The sequence below is a fragment of the Musa acuminata genome, chromosome BXJ3-3 (assembly GCF_036884655.1).
Source record: "Musa acuminata AAA Group cultivar baxijiao chromosome BXJ3-3, Cavendish_Baxijiao_AAA, whole genome shotgun sequence".
In the NCBI taxonomy this organism is placed as follows: Eukaryota; Viridiplantae; Streptophyta; class Magnoliopsida; order Zingiberales; family Musaceae; genus Musa; species Musa acuminata.
The window spans coordinates 33,002,785-33,026,179 of record NC_088351.1 but is presented as its reverse complement, the minus strand read 5'-3'; the positions used below and the strand labels follow the sequence as shown (position 1 = coordinate 33,026,179).

The following is a 23,395-nucleotide window of genomic DNA, read 5'->3' as shown; positions in this document are numbered from 1 at the left end:
ATTTTGAATTAGAGGAGTTTAAATGAGTTCAAGATTATCCCCTATATTCTTTCTCTTCTATCATCCTTAGTTAACCTATCAAAGATTTATAAATGACCAATCTCGAAAGTCATTTAGAAAGGCATTATTTTTATAAACCAATCTCTTGATATGTGATTGAATTCTAGTTTTATTTTTTATTATTTAAATTAATATTTCTATAAATCAGATTTTTAGTACCTTTTCTCTCTCTCTCTCTCTCTCTCTCTCTCTCTGTTTTATTATTTTTATTTGTCACCCACCTAACCGTCTCTCTCTTCATAGTAACCATCCATTGTCCTACATCATTATCTTTCTACAATAACAACATTATATTATATTACTTACTCAAGAGGAAAAATAAAAATTGTATCAATAGATATTAAACTTTAAATTGGTTGCTAAAAAAGAGTAATAATGGATGGCGTGATTCTATACTTTTTTTGACAAATTGATGAAATTTGATACTTATGCACTTAACACCGAGATAATTAAAATAATATATTTGAGTGTGGATGATAGTGAATTGGATATATTATCCATAGACTTTTCAATTGGCTTATAAAGTATTTCTTAATTGGGTTCGAGATGGTTACAATAATAACATCATAATAACTTGAACTATTTAGGATCAGCTATCTGATTCTTTGTTGACATTATATTTCATCAAAATCATAGCCTTAGTTAAATTAAGAGTATTTAGACCTTCATAGATTTGAAATCTATATAAGTAGAAAAGTGTATTTTTTAATTTCATTTGAAACAATTGCATCTAAAAATATGAGTTAAAACTCATGAAGTATTCATTATCTTTCAACCATCATAACATGTCAATTTCTTTAGGTATTATTATACTACCAAAACATCTTTAACACTTTTAGCATCATATAATGTAAATTTCAACTAATAATTAACTTACAGTAGTTATCTCAGATGGACTACAATCACACATTAGGAAATATAATAAAATTTAAATTTACAAGGATAAATAAATAAATAAACAAATAAATAAATAAAACATTGAGTTTATAGGTATCAAACATGCAATTTGGCTTTAAATATGTATGTACCGGTGAGGCAGGACCCAATTTAAGACACAAGTCACTAAGCGCACCGACCCTGTGGTCCCACCTCCATGCACGTTCGTCCCCACCCGTACGATAGGGTGGAAATCGAGTCACTGTGCGTAGTGTTTCCTCACTTATTAACTTATGTGGGGCCCAAAAATTCTTCATTTCAGAATCAATGGACGACTGCCACGTGATGTCGACGTGAAGGTCCTGCGTCATGATTCGTGCAGAGTTTCCCTCTTCCGCGTCTTTATATACCCACTCCATTTTCCCTGCAACTGTACTCGCACCCTTACCTCTCTCTTCACCTTCTCAACGTTAGCGGCGATGTGGTCACCGCCCTTGGCCTCAATGGACCTGGACGCCGGATCTCCGCCCTTCGGTCGGCTGCTTCCACGGCGAAGCACGCTGGTGACGGTTGCCAGCCGCCAGCCCTCCCCGTTCCGCCCCTCCTCCTCCGCCGTCCCGTTCTCCTGGGAGCACCGGCCGGGCATTCCCAAGACCCCCGCCCGCTCGTCGGCCCCCCTCCTCCTCCTCCCCCTCCTCCCCCTCCCTCCCCCTCTCCGACCCACCCCCGCCGGCTCCCGCAAGAAGCGCGCCATCGCCTCCCCCGCCACCGCCGCCGTCGCACCCGACCCCTTCGCGGCCGCGCTCGCGGAGTGCGCCAAGGCCCCGCGGGGGCCCTCCATCGAGGAGCTCTTCTCTCGGAGAGCCTCGTCCGTGGACCGGCCCCGAAGGGGCCCCGCGTCGTCGTCCATCTCCGACCGGCTCGGTCTCTTCGGTCTCCACGCCTCGTGCAAGGCGACGTGCGCCGTGGCGGAGTCGGCCGTCCACGTCCCCCGGCCCGCGATCCGAACCGGCGCTTCGTACGGGCCATTGAACCGCCGGCCCATTAGTCACCGACCCGGTCCAAAGAAATAATGCTTCGTGAGGCATGCAATGTACTGTGTGATTAATAGTTATTGTCCCTATCACGGTCGTTTTCCTTTGTTTCCTTTCTCTATAGCTAGGAACTTAATATGATATAGAAGGAATAAGTTGGCCTAACAAGAACCGTCAACACATGAGATGAGATCAAGATCACTGGGAACACATGATGATTGATGTACTGTTGTTGTTGTCTGTAGTCTAATTAGCTCCTGTGTGTGTGTATATATATTTTAATTCCTCGAGCGGATTGCAATGTTGTGAGATCATTGGTGGAGTGGTTTGATTTGGGTAGCCTGGTAAGCTTTTTATATAGAAGACAGTACAACACAAGATAAGGGGTGGGTTTGTCGGAGATCGGATCATTAACACCACATCTTGTCATGGCTCAGATATGGTCATCCACTGTTCATTGATTCTGTCGGTGGTGAATGGAGTTATTAATCATTATTGTTTATTATGTGAATTCCCGACAAGATTGTCCTTAAGAAACATTTAGAAGCGTTGTAAATGTAATATATAATATATCACACCAATTCAAACATTTTTGACTCTGATGGTACCACCTAACTGTACTCGCCATCTTCGTCGTTGGTGCGAGTCTTCTATTGCATGGCCACCGTGTCGATGACATCTGGCCACTGTGGATTGTGACGGCCTCATTGATCGTGGGATCATGTTTTGCTGATACTTCATGGTTTTCTGATGTCGTCCAATCGATCGATCATATCGAGCGCTTTCATCTTGTCGATGTCGAAGTCGATGACAGGAAGCAACCATGGCACGAAGAAATCCTTCTTGCTGCAGCTGGTTGGTGAATGGCTGTTGCTCTTGCTCAACCTGCTGTGCTTGCCTGGCTTCGTCTTCGCCGTGTCAAACTCCTGACTCCTGCTGATTCCAGGAGTTAGCTTCCTGAAGTTCACACACTGCAGCATTTCTTGGTCTTCTTGGGTGAGCATGGAAGATGGCACACTAGGTTTTGTGGCCGGCGACGTTGTGGTTAAGAGCTGTGCCGGAGAACAAACTGGGGATTTGATCGGAGACCTGATCCCTCCACTCCCAGGCTTCGAGCGACGGACAAGATGGTGAAGCCGCATCAATAAGTCGAGAATGTAGGCTTCAGTCTTGTCCTTGTCCGCATGATGGAATGTCTCCATCCGCGTCAACTCTATCAGACCTGATGGCTTTCGGTTTACCTCGGACCTGAAAGATATGCAATCATCTAAATTTTCCAACATGGAGGAGCCAGAAAAATTGTGTAACACAAGGCCAGCACTGATCAGCTGATAAAAGAAACCAGAGATGGAAGTAATCACACTTTGAAATCTTACCCGGTGTTAGCCCACTCGCCGACCCAACCAAAACCATGATGAGCCCTGTATAAGTTGCAGCAATTAATGCAAATATAAGCACACATCACTAGGAAAGTTTAGAAGTCGGAGGATTAATTGCATGGTTAACTAAATTACTTGGTTGTGTTGTTGGCAATTGGCACAAGCCACCGCAAAGATATTTCCATCTCTGCTCTGATTTGAGGAATGGTAAGCTGCAAAAGTTAAAGAAAACATGAGCATGCAACCAAAAAATATAATTTCTTCACTAAATTTTGTATTACTGCCTAACCACCAAATTAATAATGAATTCTTTAGCAGAGTGAGCTACAGATTTTTAACAATCAAGTACCTCTTCCTTGATTTGAAATGATTGCAACCTTGAACGGAAAGCATGTTTTATTGTTGGGGGCAGTCCTTGGTATAGTGATTCCCTTGTATTTGTTGGTACACAGCTTGACCGAGAGACCTACTTATGACTAATGGTTAGCAGATACCAAGGTTTAAAAACACATGTAAACATTTATCACATTCATATGCATTTTGTCAAAGATAATTTCAACACTCATGATTTTTGTGATGCAGATCTTGCGCACCATAAATGGTGCTTTGTCAGCAATTACTAGTTCACAACAGAGATAGTTATCATAGGCTATTCACAAGTTTAAATGGTTTAACCATAATTGTAGTGGGGAATTCATCTTTTGAACATAGTCTACAAAAGCTACTGGGAGGTGAACAAGGAATAAAGTTTCATGGTAACTCAACACTACCAAAGTCATGAGTCGAACCACTTCAGTCCGACACCTGCAACATGAAAAACTAGGGGTACTGAGCAGGGCATAGTGGTATCTTTAGTGTCAAGTTCCAAAGGAACTGAACCAGGTTTCTCCCAGGCTGAACCAAATAGTCCATTCCAAATTTTACTTGAGACAAGTTGAGTATAGGCTTTGAGAACCTGCAACTGCTTCACTTCCCAAGAGAACATGAGCACGACCTGTCTGACCATGAAGGCAGTGACGGAAGAGAGAATGGAGCATCAGAGGAGAGAACCAAAGGGCTGATGCATCTTGACCAGTTCTTTCTCATTTTGTATTTTTTTGCTTCCCAATGGGCCAGCATAACACTGCATGCCAAGTGTTGGCATGGCATGACAATATGTGCCATTTAGGTGTTCAGCCAACATGGATGGCTGGACTGGAAGTATACAAAGAAATTTTTTTTTGACAAAATAACTGTATCAAGATTAAGAAACACTGGTCTAGATAGGCAACTGTGATTCTAAGCAACTTCAAAAATATTTCAAGAAAGAACTTAAAGGATGATACATTTTCCATGTAATAAAAAAATGTTAAGCACCGAATAAAAGTGTAAAGCAGAAAAAGCAATATTGGATGTCTTAGGAATCCAGATGAAGCCAATGACTCACAAGGGTGTCTATCTGAGTGATGATATTTGCATAATGTAGTGCCAGGCCAGCAGGTCCCAATCTTTCTTGATTCTTCATAGTCTCTTCTGTTGGTTTATCAGTATCTAAAGTTTTATAATTAAAAAAATATATTCAGCAAGAGCAAACAATTAGCATGTACAAGTAACAACCAACCTCACATGAACTAGAAGTAGTGGTGTCGTAAATCCTTTTAGCCTTTTGTTGCTAGTGCAAAAGAACCTTTTTATCTATGTTACTTGAACAAGTAATGAAAATTGAAAAGAATTGTGCTATGAAACTAAGGCCAGCAATCTTGATACTTCAAGCATAATGACCAAAAAAGGATTGATAAATGGAATGATGCTTAAAGCAACATCCTGAAATATTTGCACAATTAACAGAAAATTGTTTATTTGCTAAAGCATTAAAAGTTATGTTGATAATTATAACTAATATTCCAAGAGATATTTTCATTGGTGAAGAAATACATTTAACTTGAATATCCAGGTACCAGGATATGAGAATCATAAGGATGTCTAGTGCACCTTGAAAAACAAGAGTTTATCCACACAAGACTTTTAGATTAGAATAGTTCAAAAGTTCAAGATAAATATCCATCATGAAGTGTCAAAAGACAAAATGCCACTCAGTGCGTAAGGCTCTGGGCATTATAGTCTACAAGAAAGGTTAGACATACTGCCCAACATTAAGTGTGCATGCATAGAGCTAGCAATCATGGTTAAGGAAACTTTGAGGTCCAACTGGCAATCTACTTAGGTTAATATTGGAGGTTCATATGGATAACCTAGGGTAGGTTTGCAATCAACTTGTTTTGTGATTGCAAAATGCCAGGGCTATCACCTTAAATAAACATAACAAACCTGCTTCCCTACTTGTGAATTCAAGTCTTTGTTTACTCTGTCTTCATCCTTATTTTCTTCTAATTGCTCTGTGGTAGTCCTCCAAATTTTGCATCAGATATGATTGCCTTGTACCTAATAAGTTAAGATTTTTCCTTGGTGCAAACTTCTTCCTTAATATAGATTTCATAGCAATTCAGTCTCCAAGATAAAGCATAATAAAAACTGAAACAAATCCCTCCATATTAAAATAATAACCAAGGGCAAGACTAGCTCTATTAAATAAATACAAACTCATCAACTTATATATAGTAAAGAATTAGTATTACTTCTTATCAATTATAAAAATACCAGCTGGTACATATTTACCAGCCAGTATTTAACAGCCAAATAAATTCCAATATGGCAGGCCTATGCTAAGCTGTTTGCTCATACCACCACCTAAATATTGGTAGTAAAACTGTGTATGTTGGTTGGTACCAGCCATAGCACCCATATCAACAACACTAGGTCATAGTCAGGCAAAAGCCACAAAACTATTTGAAACAAGCTCTCATTTTTCAGCAGGGCCCCAAAATTCCATTGACCCCTCTCATTCCTGGCGATCCCTCACCACCACACCAACCAGCTCCTAAAGAGTGGCTAGGATCTGAGATGCAAAGGCCAAAGAAAAAGACCTAGCCTCCTTGTCAAGCATGACCACCCTGCTGCTGCAGTAGCAGAGGAACTAATATGGTTTTATTTAGACCCTTATTTTCTCATGGAGAATAAAGCTTGTTTTCTTCCTGATTTTGGACCTTTTTTTTTTAATTTTTGTCAGCTTACTGGCCATATCACTGGTCATCCAGGTGCTGACACAGTATCTGTATTATACTGATCCAAGCAGGGTCCAGTGATTACTAATATTCAAAGTCTGATTTCTTGTTCTCATTTCAAGTGGGTCATGCCAGAAGTTAATTGAAACATATCAGTTAGTTACAATTCACTGTTAACAAAATCTAAGTGAACCCAAAATGATAAATTGGACATTACGGGTAAGTCAACCTGTAAATCCAATATAGTAAAGCCTACCACAAAACTGCAGATGTGTAAAAGATATGAGAAACTATGTTTTTGAAGATTACAATTAATTCACAAGAGAATTTATGAATAAATAAATAAGCAAGTTAATAATGTCGAAGCTAGTGAAGGGAAATACAAAATGGAACTGAGACAACTTTAAATTTAAGTACCAGCACTTCCAAAGGAATCATGAATCACGAAGTGTAAGAAATGGACAATATCTACAAGCTTCTCCAGCACCTACAATAGAACAATGTCAAAATTTTCCCCCAAAAGGGCAACATAACTTCTAACATCTACAACAAACATCAGATTTTTGTTCCCTAATAGCATCACCAATGTACATGCAGATGGATGCCCAAACACAAAAAAGACTTTGGTTCTTTATATTATATGGGCAGAGAATAGTGTCATTATAAAAAAACATGATATACCACCAATAAGCAATAACATTACCCACTGACAATCATTCATGATAATATTATGTCAATGGTACCAACTTACCTCCTCCAAATTCTTGGACCAGAGTGATCTTTTCTTTAATGATTTTACATGCTTTCTTTGGCTCTTCAATTCTTGCCTTAACATTTGGAGAGTATCACCTACATAATCATTAAAAAAATGACATTTAAATGGTGGTTATGAATATAGCATTTCCTGTGAAATTTTTGGTTTTATCTCCAAACATTATCATCACAAATATTAGTCAACGAATAAAATAAATGTTAAAAACACCAAGTCATCTGATTCTTACAGAACATCAGGTTATCTCAAATCAGCCAGATTTTTGCAGTACTTGATGAGGCATAATATTGCCAACTAAAAAGATAGATGTTTCTCCTGTTGTCATTGTTGATATCAGTCAAATGTCCCTTAAGGCACACTCCCAGATAATATGCATCTAAGCAAACCTCGATGTCCGACAGCAAGGAAGAAGATTGACATGTAAACAAGTTTCTGTGTTACGTGCAGCTACTCAGCATGATGGCAACTCTCAGTTAATTTCCTATAATAATTAAAGTGATATTGACACTGAATATATTTAACGTAGTTGCTGATGCAGATGAAGATGGAGCTTTGACATTATAATAAATTTTACATGGCATATATTTTTACCATACAATAGCTACTGGTGCAGCTGGAGCTTTGACTCTGCAGAGCAGAGCACCAAATTTGATGGAGGCAATTAGATATAAAAAAGTTACTGTTAGACATCTGGTGAAGGTTCTCTGGACTGCAAAATTGAGTAATTAGATGTAACATTATAAGAGATCAGGAGCTGCCATAGTATCTCGACTGACCTTCGATTGCCAGAAGAGAGTAAGCAGAGAAATAATTGATGTTAGACGAGAGGATGAAGCAGCTAGGTAGAAGTAGAACAAAGTGCCAGCAGAATGGAAGTTCACTATTGGTCTTCTTCAATCAGTGCAGGTTGTAAGATTGGTGATGTTAAATAAAAAAATCATGAACTTAGATTAATGGATATATAGAAGGGCTTACATAGAATATCTGAACTAATTTGTTAGACAAAATAAAAGGATCTACTACCCCCTCTGTTATCCAAAATATTAATATGACTATCATACTTTTTAAATAAACAGATGCATACAAGTACCTCTAAGTAATCTAGCACCATTAAACATATACCATAATCAGAAATTAGATAAACAAAGTCCTTACCCAGCGAAGATGGATATTGTGAATGGAAGCAATAAAAAGAATCAAATTTGTATTTCAAAGAATTACCTAACACTCCCAAAGATAGCTATGCTTGTCCAAATGTTCATCTAAAAAGGAAAATTCTAGCAACAAAAAGATAAATGAGAATATGACACTTTAGAAGAGAAATAGACCTCTTTGAACTCCACCTGTGCTACCCTCTTCTTGATTTTTTCTCCTATAATCTTGATCAAATCTATCCAAGGCATGCAACTCATGGTATAATTCCTATACAAACATAAATGAAATTAGCAAGAATAGTTTCAAGAATCAAGCAGAAACCTAAACATAATAATCAAGTTCACCTAAAAATGAATATATTGTACAAGTTAGAAATCATTTAGATACACATTGTGGCTCATCTGTTATAACAATAAGAGAGATCACTGATCCAGTACCCCTTAAAAAAACTTTAACAACAGTACTGACTTGTCAAATTGAGTGTTGAAAGAATTCAAAACTCAAATGCATTCCTCAATCAACTTCCAAGCAAACACAAGTAGAATTTCATAGGTTGTGTATGGATCCCATACAATGCTAATTCCTGTTACGCTATAGAGCTGCTTTATTAGACATAAATTGAACATTCTCTTGTTTGTCTGCTGATAGGATCTCTCTCCTCCTAGTTAGAGCCTTTTTCATGCAAACTGTTCCTCCAAATAGACCATAGAGGGAGAGAGGAAGCTAGGCTAATATGGGGCTAGGAGAAACATCATTCAACCATCCCAAAAGGGCTTACATGATCTCGTAATATATGAGTTGTGAGTAGAAAAGTTTGTCTCATCACCCCTTCAAAATTCCTTTAAAAAGAAATCTATTATAGGAGTTTTGGAAGAAAAACTTATCCAAACATTTAGACTTCTCAAAATATAAAACCTAATTTTGAAATAACTAGCTTAACCTGCACTATACTCACTTTAGGACTTTAAGATGTTGATTAGTGTCACAACCCGAGAGTAATGGGCTAACTAACTTATCAACTTCGTTTAACCTATACTACTGATCAAAATGCTTAAACTAAAAATAATAGTAATTCACTCATCAGATCCTCATAAGTCAATTTTAATCTTGCCCACTTTTGATGTGGGACTAATCAAAGTGTTACAATTAGACTTAAAACATGACTCTTTTAACTAATTAAATTAGATACTAAAAAGAATGATGAAAACCAGCAAATAAAAGAATACCCTATCATATTACTATTAAAGTTGGTTAGGAGGCCTAATCACTCTCTCCTTATCGAAGTTGACAGGGAATGGATTGGGAAGCTCTTTTCTACCCTCATTTTTTATAATGATTGAGTTGGTCAGTTCATGTAGGAGTTCTCCTTTGACTAAGGGATTGTATACCAACACTTACCACATTGGACTAGACTCTTCTGCACTAAATTCTACCAGATTGATAAATTGAAGTGCTGCACAGACTGTCCCATGCTGACCCATAGTTGAGCCTTTTATAAGATCAAGAATAATAATCTTCAAGCCTTCAGGCTTTGGCTATAACCCAGGATGATGGAAGAGGATCAAGATCAGGCCATATCCATTCTTTCTTGTAAGTGAAAAATTGTGTCTTCAACTACCAAAGAAAAATATATAATCACAATGACATTTCTTGGAAGACCAAGAATCATCATGTTTCATGCACCAATATCATAAAATGGCTTGGATGACTGATGCCCAAGAACTAGATACTGTGCTGACTGATACATGCCAATCGAATTGCCAGAAGCATGTACACACAAATTTCCATGACAAAAGTTGAAAGGACCAAGAATCATCGTGTTTCGTGTACCAATATCATAAAATGTCTTGCATGACTGATGCCCAAGAACTAGATACTCTGCTGACTGATACATGCCAATCGCATTGCCACAAGCACAGGCATGCAAATTTCCATGACAAAAGTTGAACAAACTAATATAGCATGCTTGGTAGGGGCATACCTTGAAAAATATAACTTATTTCTTCAGAAGCACAATGGCATAGTTTCTGATGGACTACGGTTTTAAGATTTTGGTACCACAACACCAAGTCCAAGAGAAATATCCTTTTGAGAGAACGATGTATGGCTGATAGCTTCTCATTTTATAAACAAAGAAATATGTGGAAAACCTAATTTGCTCATGGTTTTAATTGTTAACAATCCTTGAGTTCCCAAACCATCTACTTTCGGTGCACAATTCCTCTACTACAAAAAAGCACATAATCTCAAGCATGTCCACAAAAACCTAAAGCATAATAAGCATAAACCATTACCTGACATGAGCATGATAGTTGGCATAGCTAATTTGCATACATGATAACAAATGATAACTATCATATTATGCTAATAGGAAGAGAAGAATACTTCCTACAACAATCAACTAGTGAAGATAAGTACCCACAGCTGTATACTGAGCCAATGTCATCAGTTGCTCCATCGCTGTTTTTGCTACTTCTTTCAGCTGACTTTGAGGTGTAAGTTCTGATGCTAGTCTAACATTAATGAACATAAGATCTATGAATTATGTGGACAACTGAATTCATCTAGGTAATTCTATAAAATAAAGTTTGGAATTTTACTTGTCAAAATAGCGCTCCAAGTTGTGCCATTGAGGATCTTTACATCGATTTCCAAAGCGAATGACTTCCTTAGAAAATACCTTCAGCTCTTCCCTGTTGAAATGACATCAAAAAAGGACACACTTTATTTATAAAACGAAATATTGATATTCAATCAATCAATGCTATCATAATTCTGTATATGGTTTATTTGTTAAACAGATAAAAATATCAGAAACCATCAAAAATATATGATTTCTCACTTAGCAATTGATTGAATGAATGAATTATGCAGTTCCAGAATAAGGACCTTTTATCAGCAGCAGAAATCTTTAGTAACTCATCCATGTCTTTGGATATTAAGTATTGCACACCTTCTGATGGAAGTACAACTTCTTTCAAATGCTTTATGTTCTCCATTGAAAGTGATTGCATAAGATTGGAGCCTTTAACTATTGTGTTGGCAACTTCAAATGATAAAATAGATATTTGGTTTCCCTTAGTTGCCACTCCTGATACAAAGCTGCTACCAAGGTGCAAATTTGTCATGCTACTACCAAGTGTGTCCAATACCTCAACTGCTTTGCCGAGCCCAACACTACCTGCCTTGCTCAAAACCAAGCCCACTTCGGAGACCTGAAATACAATACCTTGCAATTAATATGCCTAGTTTACATGTTAGAAGTCTACAGTTAATGAGTTGCAAGAGAAACATGACACATATATAAAGCACAATGTACATATGGAGCACAGTGCAAAAAGTACAACATTTTCTATTAATCTACTACAGGAATTAAAGGATCAATTGAACCAGCAAAAATTATACAGTTAAATGCAGACAGCAAAAACCGTTTTAAAGTACATATCCATCATTAAAGACCAATATGTCCAGTCTACTTATGCAAGAAGCTAGATCATTTTTGTTTCGTTGCTCCTAAAACAGACTTCCATATAACATTAGAAGGGAACATGTGTTCTGCAACTCACTAAAAATTCACCGATCAAATCAGTAGAATATGTATTGCTTAACTGTGACAAATTCAGTTATGCTAGCCGGGATGTGAAGTTTATAGTAACACATAGTTTTATACACAAAGATCATATTCCTACTGCAGAATTTTTAGCCTAAGCTAGCACAATTGATGAAACTTGTTTCGAAAGCATATAACTATAACCAGATACATGAAAGTTGGTTCATTAAAAATCCATGAATGAGAAGGTCCTAACTGTATATATCGATTATAAACTAAAAGTGAAATGGCAACAATGTAGTATAACTAGGGACCATGAAGAAAAAAATATAGTGGTTAAACATATATGACAAGTTTAAAAAGCATTCTAACCATTTACACTGGCAAGTCAGTATGCCACTCTTGAATTTCTTTCTTAGACAGTCAAGTTTCTCTCATTCAAGAAATGAACCTCTTTTATGTTGTGAAGTTGATTTTAAAATAACAAAACATATAATAGGCTCTCATGAAATTGTTTATGCTGTCATTGTTATGAGACACACAATGCAATGCAGCTTTAATAGCATCAGCATTTACCCTTGAGGTGCAATGAAGTTTATAGCAAAGAAACAAGGTATGTGCTAATAGCATGTGTCATAATCTAAACATGAACTGAGTCTATGACTAGAATGGAGGCAGTCAATCTGGCATGGAAGTGGGAATCTAGATTGCTTAAAATGATTAGTTATATATTCGGATTAAAGGCCCATGTAATCTTCTCGTCAAGGATATTCCACTCAAGTGATGAGGAAAAAAATAAGGGGTATACAAATATCAAAACTACCGACAAAAAAACAAAAAACACCAAATGTCTTATATAAGATGACAGTGAAGCTGTTGACAACCAGCATTAACCTTGTATATTCAAATAATTTATTGTGTCTGCTCGTAAGAACATATAAAATTCAGATTCCATCGCATATATGCCCAAAGTAACTTATGAATTAATGAGGTACATGAGACGGCACATCTTATTACCTATAAACAAATAAAATTGGAACCCATATGAGGTTTTTAACTAATGGGGCACATAATGATCATGAAACTGAGAACAAAGACTGAATAGCTCCAGCATATCATCATAGGTGACCAAATTGCAAATAATAATAATAATTCTTTTCTTGTCAAAATATGTATAATTATAAACTCCATTAAATAGTTAGTCTTTCCCAAGAGTTCCAAAACTTAGCATCCTTCTGGTGGTGCATCCAGATGGCAGTTGATTTATATAAGTACACTATTTATTTTCCTCATGATTCTACATGTAGCAACATAAGACAAGCTGGTATTTTGGCTGAGAAAGTATCGGGCATGCAATACATGTGAACCATGCAATGTCACATCAGCGATGTGAATGGCAGTATGAAAATGCCTACATATGAGTCCAGCATCAACATGGATACTTGACCATTGCTTGTAACCCTTTGACATGTGGCAAACAAACCTGATTTTTCCCTACCTTCAGTTCAAGTTCTCTGCAATATTAGCCTGCTGGGATCATCCTATAAATAAAGAAACAAGGGAAAGATACTTATATCATAGTTTTGGGTTCTAAAAGAAGCTTTTGTTTGGAGATGGATGAAGCAAGGATAAACTTCATACAGACTTTGGAGCTTTCATGGCTCATGTTGATCAGTGGTACCATGTTGCACTACCATTTTAAGATTTTCTGCAATCACAATAACAACTTCAGCATGAAGTTAAACAATATACTTGTTCTAGAGCACCAAATAGAAAATTGAGTGATGAGAAAGCAAAATTCAACTACATTCATGACATTCTTGGACTGATTCATCTCAACTGAGTGATCATGGCCCAACCACCATGTGAAGTATTTTGCATTATTTGCAATCCCACCAAACTCATATAATCCAGAAGAAACACACCAGTACTCCTTATCATTCAATCAAAAACAAGAAAACTAACTTGCCTTCGTAGTTCCAGACTTTCCAGAGGAGGGTTTAGACTTCGTTGAGCTAGAATTTTGTGAGATATCCCTGAAAAACTGCAGTTCAGTGGCATCGGCAGCGTCTGAAAAGTTTCCAGTGGGTGTTATTGTGCAATCACGGAACGAAAAGGACTGTTCTTGCAGCCGCTTCTCCATAGCTTCTTCTGCTAGAGAATTAGACAAATCCTCCTGCCTTTTACTATGGAATTGACTCGGTATTGGCTGACCCCTGAATCCACTAGGATCGAGAGTATCGCTGGGCGATTTATCCACAGCTGACCTTTTTGAGCAAAGCCCACCCATTTTTCTGAACGCTTATCAAATCTCAATTCTTCCTTTCCTTTTCCAGACACATTTTTTTTTGTCAATTTTCCAACAAATATTGCCACAATATGCGATCTTCAAAGGACACCGATCTCGTGGAGAATTAAAAGCAAATCCGATTTAAATACCTGCCACAGCTTTGGCAGATGGAACACACCGACTGCAGCTCCTAACGACATAAAGGAAAAAAAATTTCTGGATTTAGAATCTGATGCTAAATCCCAGCCCGAAACAATCGCCGGATCCGAAACCAAACCGGTGCGGAATCAAGAAACGCCTAAAAAAGATTGGATTTCTCAAGCACCTAACAGCAGAAAACCATCCAAAATATCAAGGGAGAAAAGAGACCGCACCTTTGCGGACCGATCCGAAGCGGCAAGAAAAAGAAGATGGCGAGAGACAAGATCCAATCTTTACGCTTCCACGGCACCAGGAGCTGGCAAAAAGACCGGGGAGAGGTTTCTGCGATGCGTCGCAGCAGCAGCAGTCGAGAGAGAGAGAAAGGGAGAGAGACAAACCACTGGAAACACAGCTAAATTCCACACTGAAGTGGAGCTGGTCAAACCCAAACACCCTCCAAGTCTTATAAAAACGATCAAGAAGGCCAAGAAGCTTGGATTTTTTTTTTCCAAGCACTTAATATTAGAAAAAATCCCATACACCAAGGGGAAGAAAAAAATGCCGCACCTTCGGTCTGCAAGAAAACGGCGAGAGCGATCCAGTGACTGATCGATCGATGTATCGACCGGAAGATCAAGATCCAATCTTTATGCTTCCCACGGCATCAGGAGGACCCAGGACAAATACATCCCTGTGATGCTTTGCTGCGACAGCCGAGTGAGGAGTCCGACCACCGGAAAACACACGAGCCAAAACCCATCCGCTGCCGCGGAGCTGGTCAACCCTCCGAGTCTTCTTTACTCCTCCCCGACCTCACACCATCAAATTCCCCTCCTTGATAAGCTCGCCTACTGTGTCCTACCGCTGACTTTGGCTTTCGCAATTACTCCAGAAGATAGAAATTTGATTAGGGTTGGGAAAAGGTTCCATTTTTATCATGCAATAGCTTCCATAAGCATCGGCATTGAGCTGACTCACCTTGCAAAAGCTTAGAATCTCATATATCAGTCTCTACTTTACAATGTTTACCCAGACTTGTCTTATGCAAGATCTATAGTTATATTATTTGTTCTCATAACAACTATGTGACGATAGACAATTCTCGGTCCAATAACGTGTTATTTCGGAACATCATCTTGCCGTGTTATGTATGGGTTAATATGGAGTAAAGTATTTCTTTTCTGAGAAAAGAGAGAGAACAACTTGTTGACTCCGCCAATTCCACTCGTTCATCATTTCTCCTTTGGGATGCAGCGTTGCTGAGGCGTCACGTAATGGCTTTTACGAGGATCCCCAAGAAACAGGATTTTGGCCTCCAAATAGTCAAAGCACTCGATAGCTTCTCCAGCCAGCAACAGAGGTTTGATCTCAGAAACAGGGACCAAAGAAAGCTTTCCGGGAGACAGGAAGAATATGGAAGCAGAGGCATTGACCGTTGCAACCAGCTGTTCAAACAGATTTCTTGAGCGAGTAGTAATCCAGATGCAATTTACAGACAATAAAACTACAACATTCTAAATTCTTGTTCATGTCAGAAGCATTTGTGCCATCATAAACTAGCAGGATTAAGTACAATGGTAGGCGAGAATCAGCATCTCCTTAAAAGACTTCAGATACCCACAGCTGAAGGTTTTGGTCAAATAGCAGCTAACCCGGGAGGAAGGACATTGCTCCTCTGAAGTCCAGAGATGGGGTGGATTCAGGGAAGCCACTGCCTTTTGGAATCCACAAACCCCTTTCATGGGGAAGCAGTACCTTTGGGTCTTTGCCCTTTCTGTCATTAACATTTTCTGCAGCCATAGTTTCTTTCTTTTTCTTCACAAAATCGAAGAATTCTGCGACTTGCCGAGCATACCTGGATATAAACAATGGACCATCAGAGGATGAGAAATTATAGACGTAAGATAAACAAATCACCTGTTATCGGTCGGGCATTTTAATATCATCTGATAATCTCAGAAGGGAATGCATTAGGGAGATACCCTAAAGTGATGAATTTTATTGTTCAGCCAGCATAACAGAGCTATACAAGGGTGTGCTTGCCGTACAGCAATCCAAAACCCATGTGCTTGAACCAAACCCAACCGATGCAGATTTAGTTTGGACGCCAGCATACATCACACCATCGTATGCAATCCCTGAAGCTTAGTCCAATCTATTAATAAGTACTTCCGAAGATACAACTTCGATTCAAGACAGTTAGACAACCAAACATGGGCTTAGATGCAATTCTCACTTTTTGCTCTTTTACCAAATCATCTCACCCAAGCAAAGTCCCTTAGTCTTACACATGCTACTAAATAAGATAGAGAGGTCCCAGTGCAAAGGTAAGATTGCTATGTTCAACTCGAGGGCAAGAGTTTGAACATCAAGATCTTCACTGATTGTGGATGTAAGACTACAAATACAGTCAACTTGAATTCTCAATTATCTTGTAAGCAACATTCCATCAACTGGAAGTTGATGATATTATCCTAAGAATATTTAATGAATGCAATTCAGCTCTAAACCTTAGAGAATGTTCAGAACTACAAAAAAAAAAACATGCACAAGACAAGAATATTAAGATATCAAACAAAATCTATAAGAGCAGATAAAAGGACAGTATGCAAGTATACCCTTTCCCAAACACAAAAAATCAAATAACTACACTGCAAAAATTTAGCTACCGCCAGTATCCTTGGGAAGAGGGCGAGACTATTTAACTTACTGTCTTTTAGCTTCAATGTCTTTGCTGAAATCAATGTTGGGTTCACAATCCAGCACCAGAGCTGGAACCTAATCATCAATAAAATTTACTTAGGTCTAACAATGAATTCGTTATAATTAAGGAAAGGCCAAGATGAAAAAGCTACCTTTTGGATGGTTGGATGCATGTGATCGCCTCCTAGAAAGAAAACACGCTCTCTTATATCAGGATGCAGAGAGCTATCCATATGCAGAGGCAACTGACTGACTGAGAGTACACCATTGTTTCCATGTTGAGAAGGAAACAACCAGCTTTCATGTTTCTCATGTAGATCTCTCAGGTACTGTAGGCTAACACCACCTTCTTCAGCTCTATTACGTGACATCATTCTTTTATGGCAAGTGTCAGGGCTAGCTCTAAGATAAATGAACCCGTCAGGGATTAACCCTGGAAGGCATGATATGACAGGATCAAACCATGAATCATATATGCTAATTTCCATCTCATTCATCCATTTGGCCTCATAAACAGCACGTACAAAGACCTGCATATAAAGACATTAAAAAGCAGAGAAATTACACAAATGTCATGTCAAACAAAAACATTGTGTGATGGAGAAGCTAGTTATGCCCATGTTTGTAATCTATTATAATATATGCTCACCATTTTATCACTGAAAACACTTCTTTCCATCAGCCTAAGAGGCTTGATTCCACCAGACGACTCTCTTTCCTGCATGACCCTAGTTACAAATACATAATTCTGGAAGGTGTAGGCATACCTCTGTGGTTCAGCATAGAAGGCATCCAGTATATTGAAGTGATCAGGACCAATATCCTGCCACTTGTCAATAGGTTCTGGAACTATTTCTACAAGATCACGTAATTCAATTGTTTCATGAGCTATTCTTTGTAAGAACGTAGTCTTCCCAACACTGATATTGCCTTCAACACAAAATGTAAGCCTATTCTTCTGTGAAAGCTTCATGGTAGACTCCATGGTATCCCCTTCTAACTCTTCATCCACTTGTTCCTTGATAAAGGAGGTTATACTCTCTGCATGGCTTTTATGGATAATTCCTACAGAGCTCTGTAAGTATTCAATCATCTTATCGCTGGATTTGCCAACAAACTGTGAGGGGACCAATATTAAAGTCATATCAGAATGGAAAAGTACCACTTATATACAGACCAGAAATGTAAAATTCAATTATGTAATTTGGAGAATTTGTCATAGCAATTTACAAAGTCGCAGATACGAGTGCAGTAGCATGATCCATCAAACAAAAAGAATGCAAATGGACATGTTAACACAAAGTTTAGGAAACATTAAAAAAAATACATGATCCATGATATGCGCCAATACTAGAGCAAATAGGAATTTGGAGCATATATTACCCGTTGAAGGAACATTAAAGAATGAAATGGCACCAATCCAAATCTCCAAATCGTTTCTCTCGTTTACCACTTAACAAACAACTGAACCTTGTCTATAAAAATTAATACAAATAGTTAAATTACTATCTCCATCAACCACAACTCCAGCACCCAAAATAAAAGATAATTAGTTAAATGATTGTCTCTACCTACACCAACTCCAAGAATAATAACGACAAAGGGACTGTTCTAGTTCAATCTTTAACCTTTATTTCATATATATGTGCTAATTCAAGGTAACTTTGAGAACTAAACAAAATAATGCAAGTGCTAGAATTAGGTAATGCAGGAACACAATCATATACCTTGTCCACGTAAAGCTGTTTGAGCTGGGCCACGCCCTCGAAACCCTTATCCACCAACTTCCTCAGATTCCGAGGACCAACCCCCGGAATCGCCAACAGTTCTAAGCCCTGTGCTGGAGGCGCACTAGAACCACCGCTCCTTGCCCTCCTCTCCACTGACTTGCCACCAGCCAGAGAAGCCCTCTGCTGAACTTCACTACTCCTCTCCGCACCCGCAACCCCATCCTCCTCCTCTTCTTCGCTGTCCTCCTCGACGGAACCCTCCAAGTCCCCGCCTTTCTCCCGATTCCTCAGAGCTTCGACCGCCCTAAAGCCCCTCGCCCACCAATCGCGCAAAGAGTGGGCCGAGGCCGGCACTCGGTCCCGCCGAAAGAGGAACGAGCCATCGTCAGCGGAGTGGTATACGGGGGCGTATTTCAAGCGGGCATACTGGCCCGAGCAGAGGATAGCGGCGGAGGGTCGAAGTGGGAGGCGGAGGGCGGGCAACGAAGAGAGAAAGAGGGCTCGGGCGGCACGTGGCTCAAACCAGCCGGCGTTGCAGAAGACGGGGTTTCCACGACAGAACTTCTGCATAGCTGCCACTCCTGCGACTGGAGTACATGAAGAATCGTACACGCAGAAGAAGGAGAAGAATGAAGAGGAGGACGTGGGATTAGGGTTTTAGGGAGAAATGGCGGGGTTAGGGTTTTGGGAATATTTATTAGTTTCCGGACACGATGGCCGCGTAGGTACGATTAGGAAAGAGAAGGAGAACTGGGGCCCACTGGATTACCCATTTATCCCTAATTCCAAACCAATCATCATCTGGGTATCTTTTGTGGGCTTTTCTTGTGTTGGGTTTGAAAAGCCTTTCTCAAAATTAAATATTTTATTCCTGCCAATTAAAATTGCATACGAATTAGATTCTTGTTGATTTAAACCCATTCCAAGTACTATAAGTCCAACCCTATCAAGCTTGTGAATCCATTGAATAGCCTAAATTTTAATTGGGATTGAATATGAAACACCAATGTTTTGATCACAATGATGTGGAGAAGATCTTAATCAAGCTATACGATAATCTCATCAGATCAGATCGTAACAAATGATATGAGAGAAAGAATGATGTGAAATTGTGTCTCAGGTTTGATCTTGTTATATTTGAAGTGAAAGAGATTTTAAGACTCAGCTTGAGCTATCGAATTAATAAATTAATTATCCCGTAAAATTGAATCATGATGTAATATGTTTGTATTATCATAAATATTAATCGATCTCTATGCTTATCACTTTGGCATTAAACACAAAAAATAAATCTGGAAAAATGTCTATTGCGCACTAAACGACTCATCTAATGACAAGTTATGCACCATTCTTTTTTGTCTCTGTTGTTGTTCGATAAAAGCACAGTGGCATTCTCAAACACTTAGTCAACACTATGAAAGGGTTTGACTTCATCATCTGACCAACCAATGGGTTGACTTTATTTTGTCCTTATCCAAATATGAGCAATGCTTCTTTGAGCTGGGAAAACTAAACTCCAAATCATAAATTACACACCATTATTCTTCTGTGAATGAAATGAAAACTGCTAGAAAATAAAATACAAGCAAATTGAACCAACTTGCACCATCAAATTCATATGTTAAACAAGAGAATGACAATAATTTGATGCAGTCAGTATGATCTCTTCTTATTGACTAAAGTTACCAAAAGATGAATGTTACCAAATGGCCAATTTGCCCAAATTTTACTTCAAGACACATCAATAGAAAATGCCACTGAACCAGATGAACACAACTGCCAAACACAAGCAAATTTTAGATATTTCCATGCATAAATCAAAGCATATCATTCTGTAAGTAACACCGTGTGCCTAAATCTGCACATGCGCTCATCAATTGGATATCCGAAGAGAACTCCGTAACAAAAAAAAACTCGAGGAAGATTTGCATCAACAGTTCTGTTAGAATGACCGACAACTACAAAGTTTGCAGGCTACAACAGGGATGTGAAATTATGCCATCCACACCTGTCAAGCCAATTAGAGTAAAAATAAAGAAAAAACTGCACAATTTGGTGGCTTCTCTTTCAGCCAAGGTGACTTTTCACTGGTAAACTTCTTAAGTTATCGATAAACTAACAGCAGTCAAGATAAGCAAATGCAATGGTCTCTAAAGCGACCAAGTATTATTGCTTCCAGTTGTAACATTATTGTCAGCTTTCATCCTTTAAATTCCAAAAGGATGAATTAGAATACACTAGTGACAGTCTTCAAGCTGGGACTTGGGCTATCATGGAGCTGCATACCGTTGATCCAGTCTTCGGAGGTTGCATCAAATCAATAGAATGCAATTACCACAAACATGCGAAAATACCAGAAAGTAAAAGCAAAAGTTCAAGCCTAACTGTGCTCAGTGTCCGCAGCCACAACCCAAACAATTGTCTCATCCGGCTGAATTATCTATTAAATACACCAAGGCTGATAGCTTCAAGCTATAGATCCCATAAGAATCCAAAGAGACGATCTAAAAGATGGTACTTGAGAGTAGAAATAACCATCTTTTTCATATCAGTTAAATGAGGGAGATCACTCTGGCTAGTGATTCAATAATTTGTCATTACTATGGTTTGACTGGGGCAATATAAGAGTAAAGCTTGAATGAACCTTTTGCAGCCTTCTATTCAATGGAGCTGACTGTTGGTAGGCTAAGGAATAAAAGTTCCAATTATACCCATCGAGACAAAAACAAAAATGTTGTAACTTCAATCGAATTTCTGACTCCAAAAGTGAATAGATTCGTTGCCTAAATGGTCTGCAGAATATTTTCCTAGCAATATGTGTCAATTGATGAAGACCATGAACTTCATGAACTATCTCAATATGAGCTTTCATATCGATAGCATGAGACCTCTCCCATCAAGTCCGTTAAAAACTCCTTGTCCCAAGGAACAGGAGTGGCAACCTTCCAATTTCCGATGACCAATTTCAACATGAACAGAAATATACTTGCAGGCTCTTGGAAGATTATATGCTCTTTCACACTTGAACAAATTCAAAATATTAATCGTCATTGTCACTTGTGCAGCATAGCTTCTCAAATTTGATGTGTTCACACAGAAATATTCAATTTCATCCTTGGATGTGCTGGAGTCATCTGCGAAAAACTTGCTAATAATATGCTCTCTCAAAATTTAACTTCGTGTCACCGAGGTTGAGAATCATCAGTCACAGAGACCTACATCCTGTCCATCAGTTAAGCAGCTACGATTTGCTTCTGAAGAATGAATAAAACCTCTATCTTCATTTCCAGCCCGTACAAAGAGTAGCCTCTTATCTTCTTCCGTTACGTGCTTGGCTTCAGCTTCATAAAGTTTATCGACATCAGATTCGGTGTCGTTGTTAATTGGCACAACAGGAACAGGATCAACAGGAAGTTGAATATCTGGAGCACAAATTATAACAGAGGCAGAACAAGAATGTAAAGCAGTAGATTTACTTGTGAATGACATACACGTGAATGTATTTTGCTCAATATGTTCTGATGAATCAAACTGGTCCATCTTATGAAGAGAGAAAATTGCTACAAGCAACCTAGCATTAGGATCAGATAGAACACTACTTTCTTGAAGAGAGAAAGACTGATTAAAAGCAGCTTTGCAAGTGTTCAAAACATCAGTTGGTGATGTTTCTAAAACAGGTCTAAGAGGATTTTGAGCTGGAAAATCACCAACTGTGAAAGCAAATGTACTTTCTGAACCATTTACTGTGTTATTAGGACTTGCTGAATCCTTGTAACACATGTGATGTGAGCATCTTGTATCATGCAAGGCATTTTCAATACAACCAGCTGAACTTTTAAGGCATCTTCTGTGTTTCTACACAGCTTCCAAAATGCCATTTTTGAAGCTTACATTGGCTGCTGCATCGCAGACCATTGCAATTTTGTAATCTTTGCTGATTTATAGAAATTTCACTTACATTTTCAGATTTATAATCAAGCTGAGTAACTGGCAGAGCATTATGATTTAAACACATTCCTGAACTTGGATTCTGATTTGCCACTTGAGCAACTTTGTGCACACTCTGATCTGCCAAGACAATATTATTTTCCCCACTCAGGATGTAAGTAGAACTTTTCATGGCCTTGAATAGCCTTCCCTCTGGCAGAACACCAATCTTCTTATTTATGCAGACCACAGCAACAAATGGTTCAAGAAGCTGCCATCTCTTCAAAAGAGAAATGGATATTCCAACGGGCCAAGTGTTCTTCTCAATGTAGAACAGTGTCTGTCAAATCATCCCAAAATCTGTCGATATTCATCCATACCCTCCCATTATCTTCCTGTTCAGAGCCCATTGCACTGGCATAAAGCCTCTGTCCACAGGCCTTCCAAGCTAGAGAAAATGAAGTGACAACAAGTTTTTCTTTGGGTGCTACAAAGTGGGAAGCGAACTTTGTTCGGTCAGTCCTCACACGAGGCTCAATTTTCCAGCCTGCATCAATAAGTAGACAATTTGTATGAGAACGAAGACAATCAGGAAGTTCCCCAGTCGATGCCCTCTTTGAGACGACATCAACTGTGCCAGAGTGCAAAATGCTCAATTCTTCCACAACATTTTTCAT

General features: G+C 38.6%; 3 protein-coding genes across 4 annotated transcripts; 1 reads left to right on the top strand and 2 right to left on the bottom strand.

Moving 5' to 3' along the window:
* Positions 1–1,375: 1,375 nt before the first annotated feature.
* Positions 1,376–2,390, top strand: LOC135634261 (uncharacterized). The gene has a single exon (XM_065144606.1). The coding sequence runs from the start codon at positions 1,416–1,418 to the stop codon at positions 2,007–2,009; it is 594 nt and encodes a 197-aa protein (XP_065000678.1). The 5' UTR covers positions 1,376–1,415; the 3' UTR covers positions 2,010–2,390.
* Positions 2,391–2,447: 57 nt separating this feature from the next.
* On the bottom strand, positions 2,448–15,383 carry LOC103979120 (protein PSK SIMULATOR 1). 2 transcript variants are annotated; one of them, XM_009395163.3, is made up of 14 exons: positions 14,926–15,383; positions 14,592–14,793; positions 13,897–14,515; positions 11,267–11,592; positions 10,978–11,070; positions 10,800–10,890; positions 8,551–8,644; positions 7,202–7,299; positions 6,868–6,937; positions 4,776–4,879; positions 3,699–3,815; positions 3,485–3,561; positions 3,347–3,391; positions 2,448–3,218 (listed from the first exon to the last, which is right to left on the bottom strand). In XM_009395163.3, exons 3-14 carry the CDS (start codon positions 14,215–14,217, stop codon positions 2,708–2,710), a joined length of 1,947 nt encoding a protein of 648 aa, XP_009393438.2. In that variant the 5' UTR covers positions 14,218–14,515; positions 14,592–14,793; positions 14,926–15,383; the 3' UTR covers positions 2,448–2,707. The 2 variants fall into 2 exon arrangements, with proteins under 2 accessions (XP_009393438.2, XP_018679098.2); XM_018823553.2 differs by having other exon boundaries at positions 13,897–14,407; positions 14,592–15,383.
* A 403-nt stretch (positions 15,384–15,786) lies between these two features.
* LOC135634260 (uncharacterized) lies at positions 15,787–19,463 on the bottom strand. The gene is made up of 5 exons (XM_065144605.1): positions 18,789–19,463; positions 17,711–18,178; positions 17,214–17,591; positions 17,069–17,136; positions 15,787–16,213 (listed from the first exon to the last, which is right to left on the bottom strand). The coding sequence occupies exons 1-5, from the start codon at positions 19,359–19,361 to the stop codon at positions 16,006–16,008; spliced, it is 1,695 nt and encodes a 564-aa protein (XP_065000677.1). The 5' UTR covers positions 19,362–19,463; the 3' UTR covers positions 15,787–16,005.
* Between the last annotated feature and the right edge of the window lie 3,932 nt (positions 19,464–23,395).

What these genes read in the sequence shown, in the direction of transcription:
- LOC135634261 (XM_065144606.1), top strand. Translation starts at nt 1,416, where the DNA reads ATGTGGTCACCGCCCTTGGCCTCAATGGACCTGGACGCCGGATCTCCG.
- LOC103979120 (XM_018823553.2), bottom strand. Translation starts at nt 14,217, where the DNA reads ATGGGTGGGCTTTGCTCAAAAAGGTCAGCTGTGGATAAATCGCCCAGC. An exon ending in GAAAGTCTGGAACTACGAAG is followed by an intron (nt 11,593 to 13,896) that starts GCAAGTTAGTTT and finishes ATTGTATTTCAG; the next exon opens with GTCTCCGAAGTGGGCTTGGT. An exon ending in TCACTCAGATAGACACCCTT is followed by an intron (nt 3,816 to 4,775) that starts GTGAGTCATTGG and finishes AGTCATAAGTAG; the next exon opens with GTCTCTCGGTCAAGCTGTGT.
- LOC135634260 (XM_065144605.1), bottom strand. Translation starts at nt 19,361, where the DNA reads ATGCAGAAGTTCTGTCGTGGAAACCCCGTCTTCTGCAACGCCGGCTGG. An exon ending in TGCATCCAACCATCCAAAAG is followed by an intron (nt 17,137 to 17,213) that starts GTAGCTTTTTCA and finishes ATTGATGATTAG; the next exon opens with GTTCCAGCTCTGGTGCTGGA. An exon ending in GACATTGAAGCTAAAAGACA is followed by an intron (nt 16,214 to 17,068) that starts GTAAGTTAAATA and finishes GTTTATATCCAG; the next exon opens with GTATGCTCGGCAAGTCGCAG.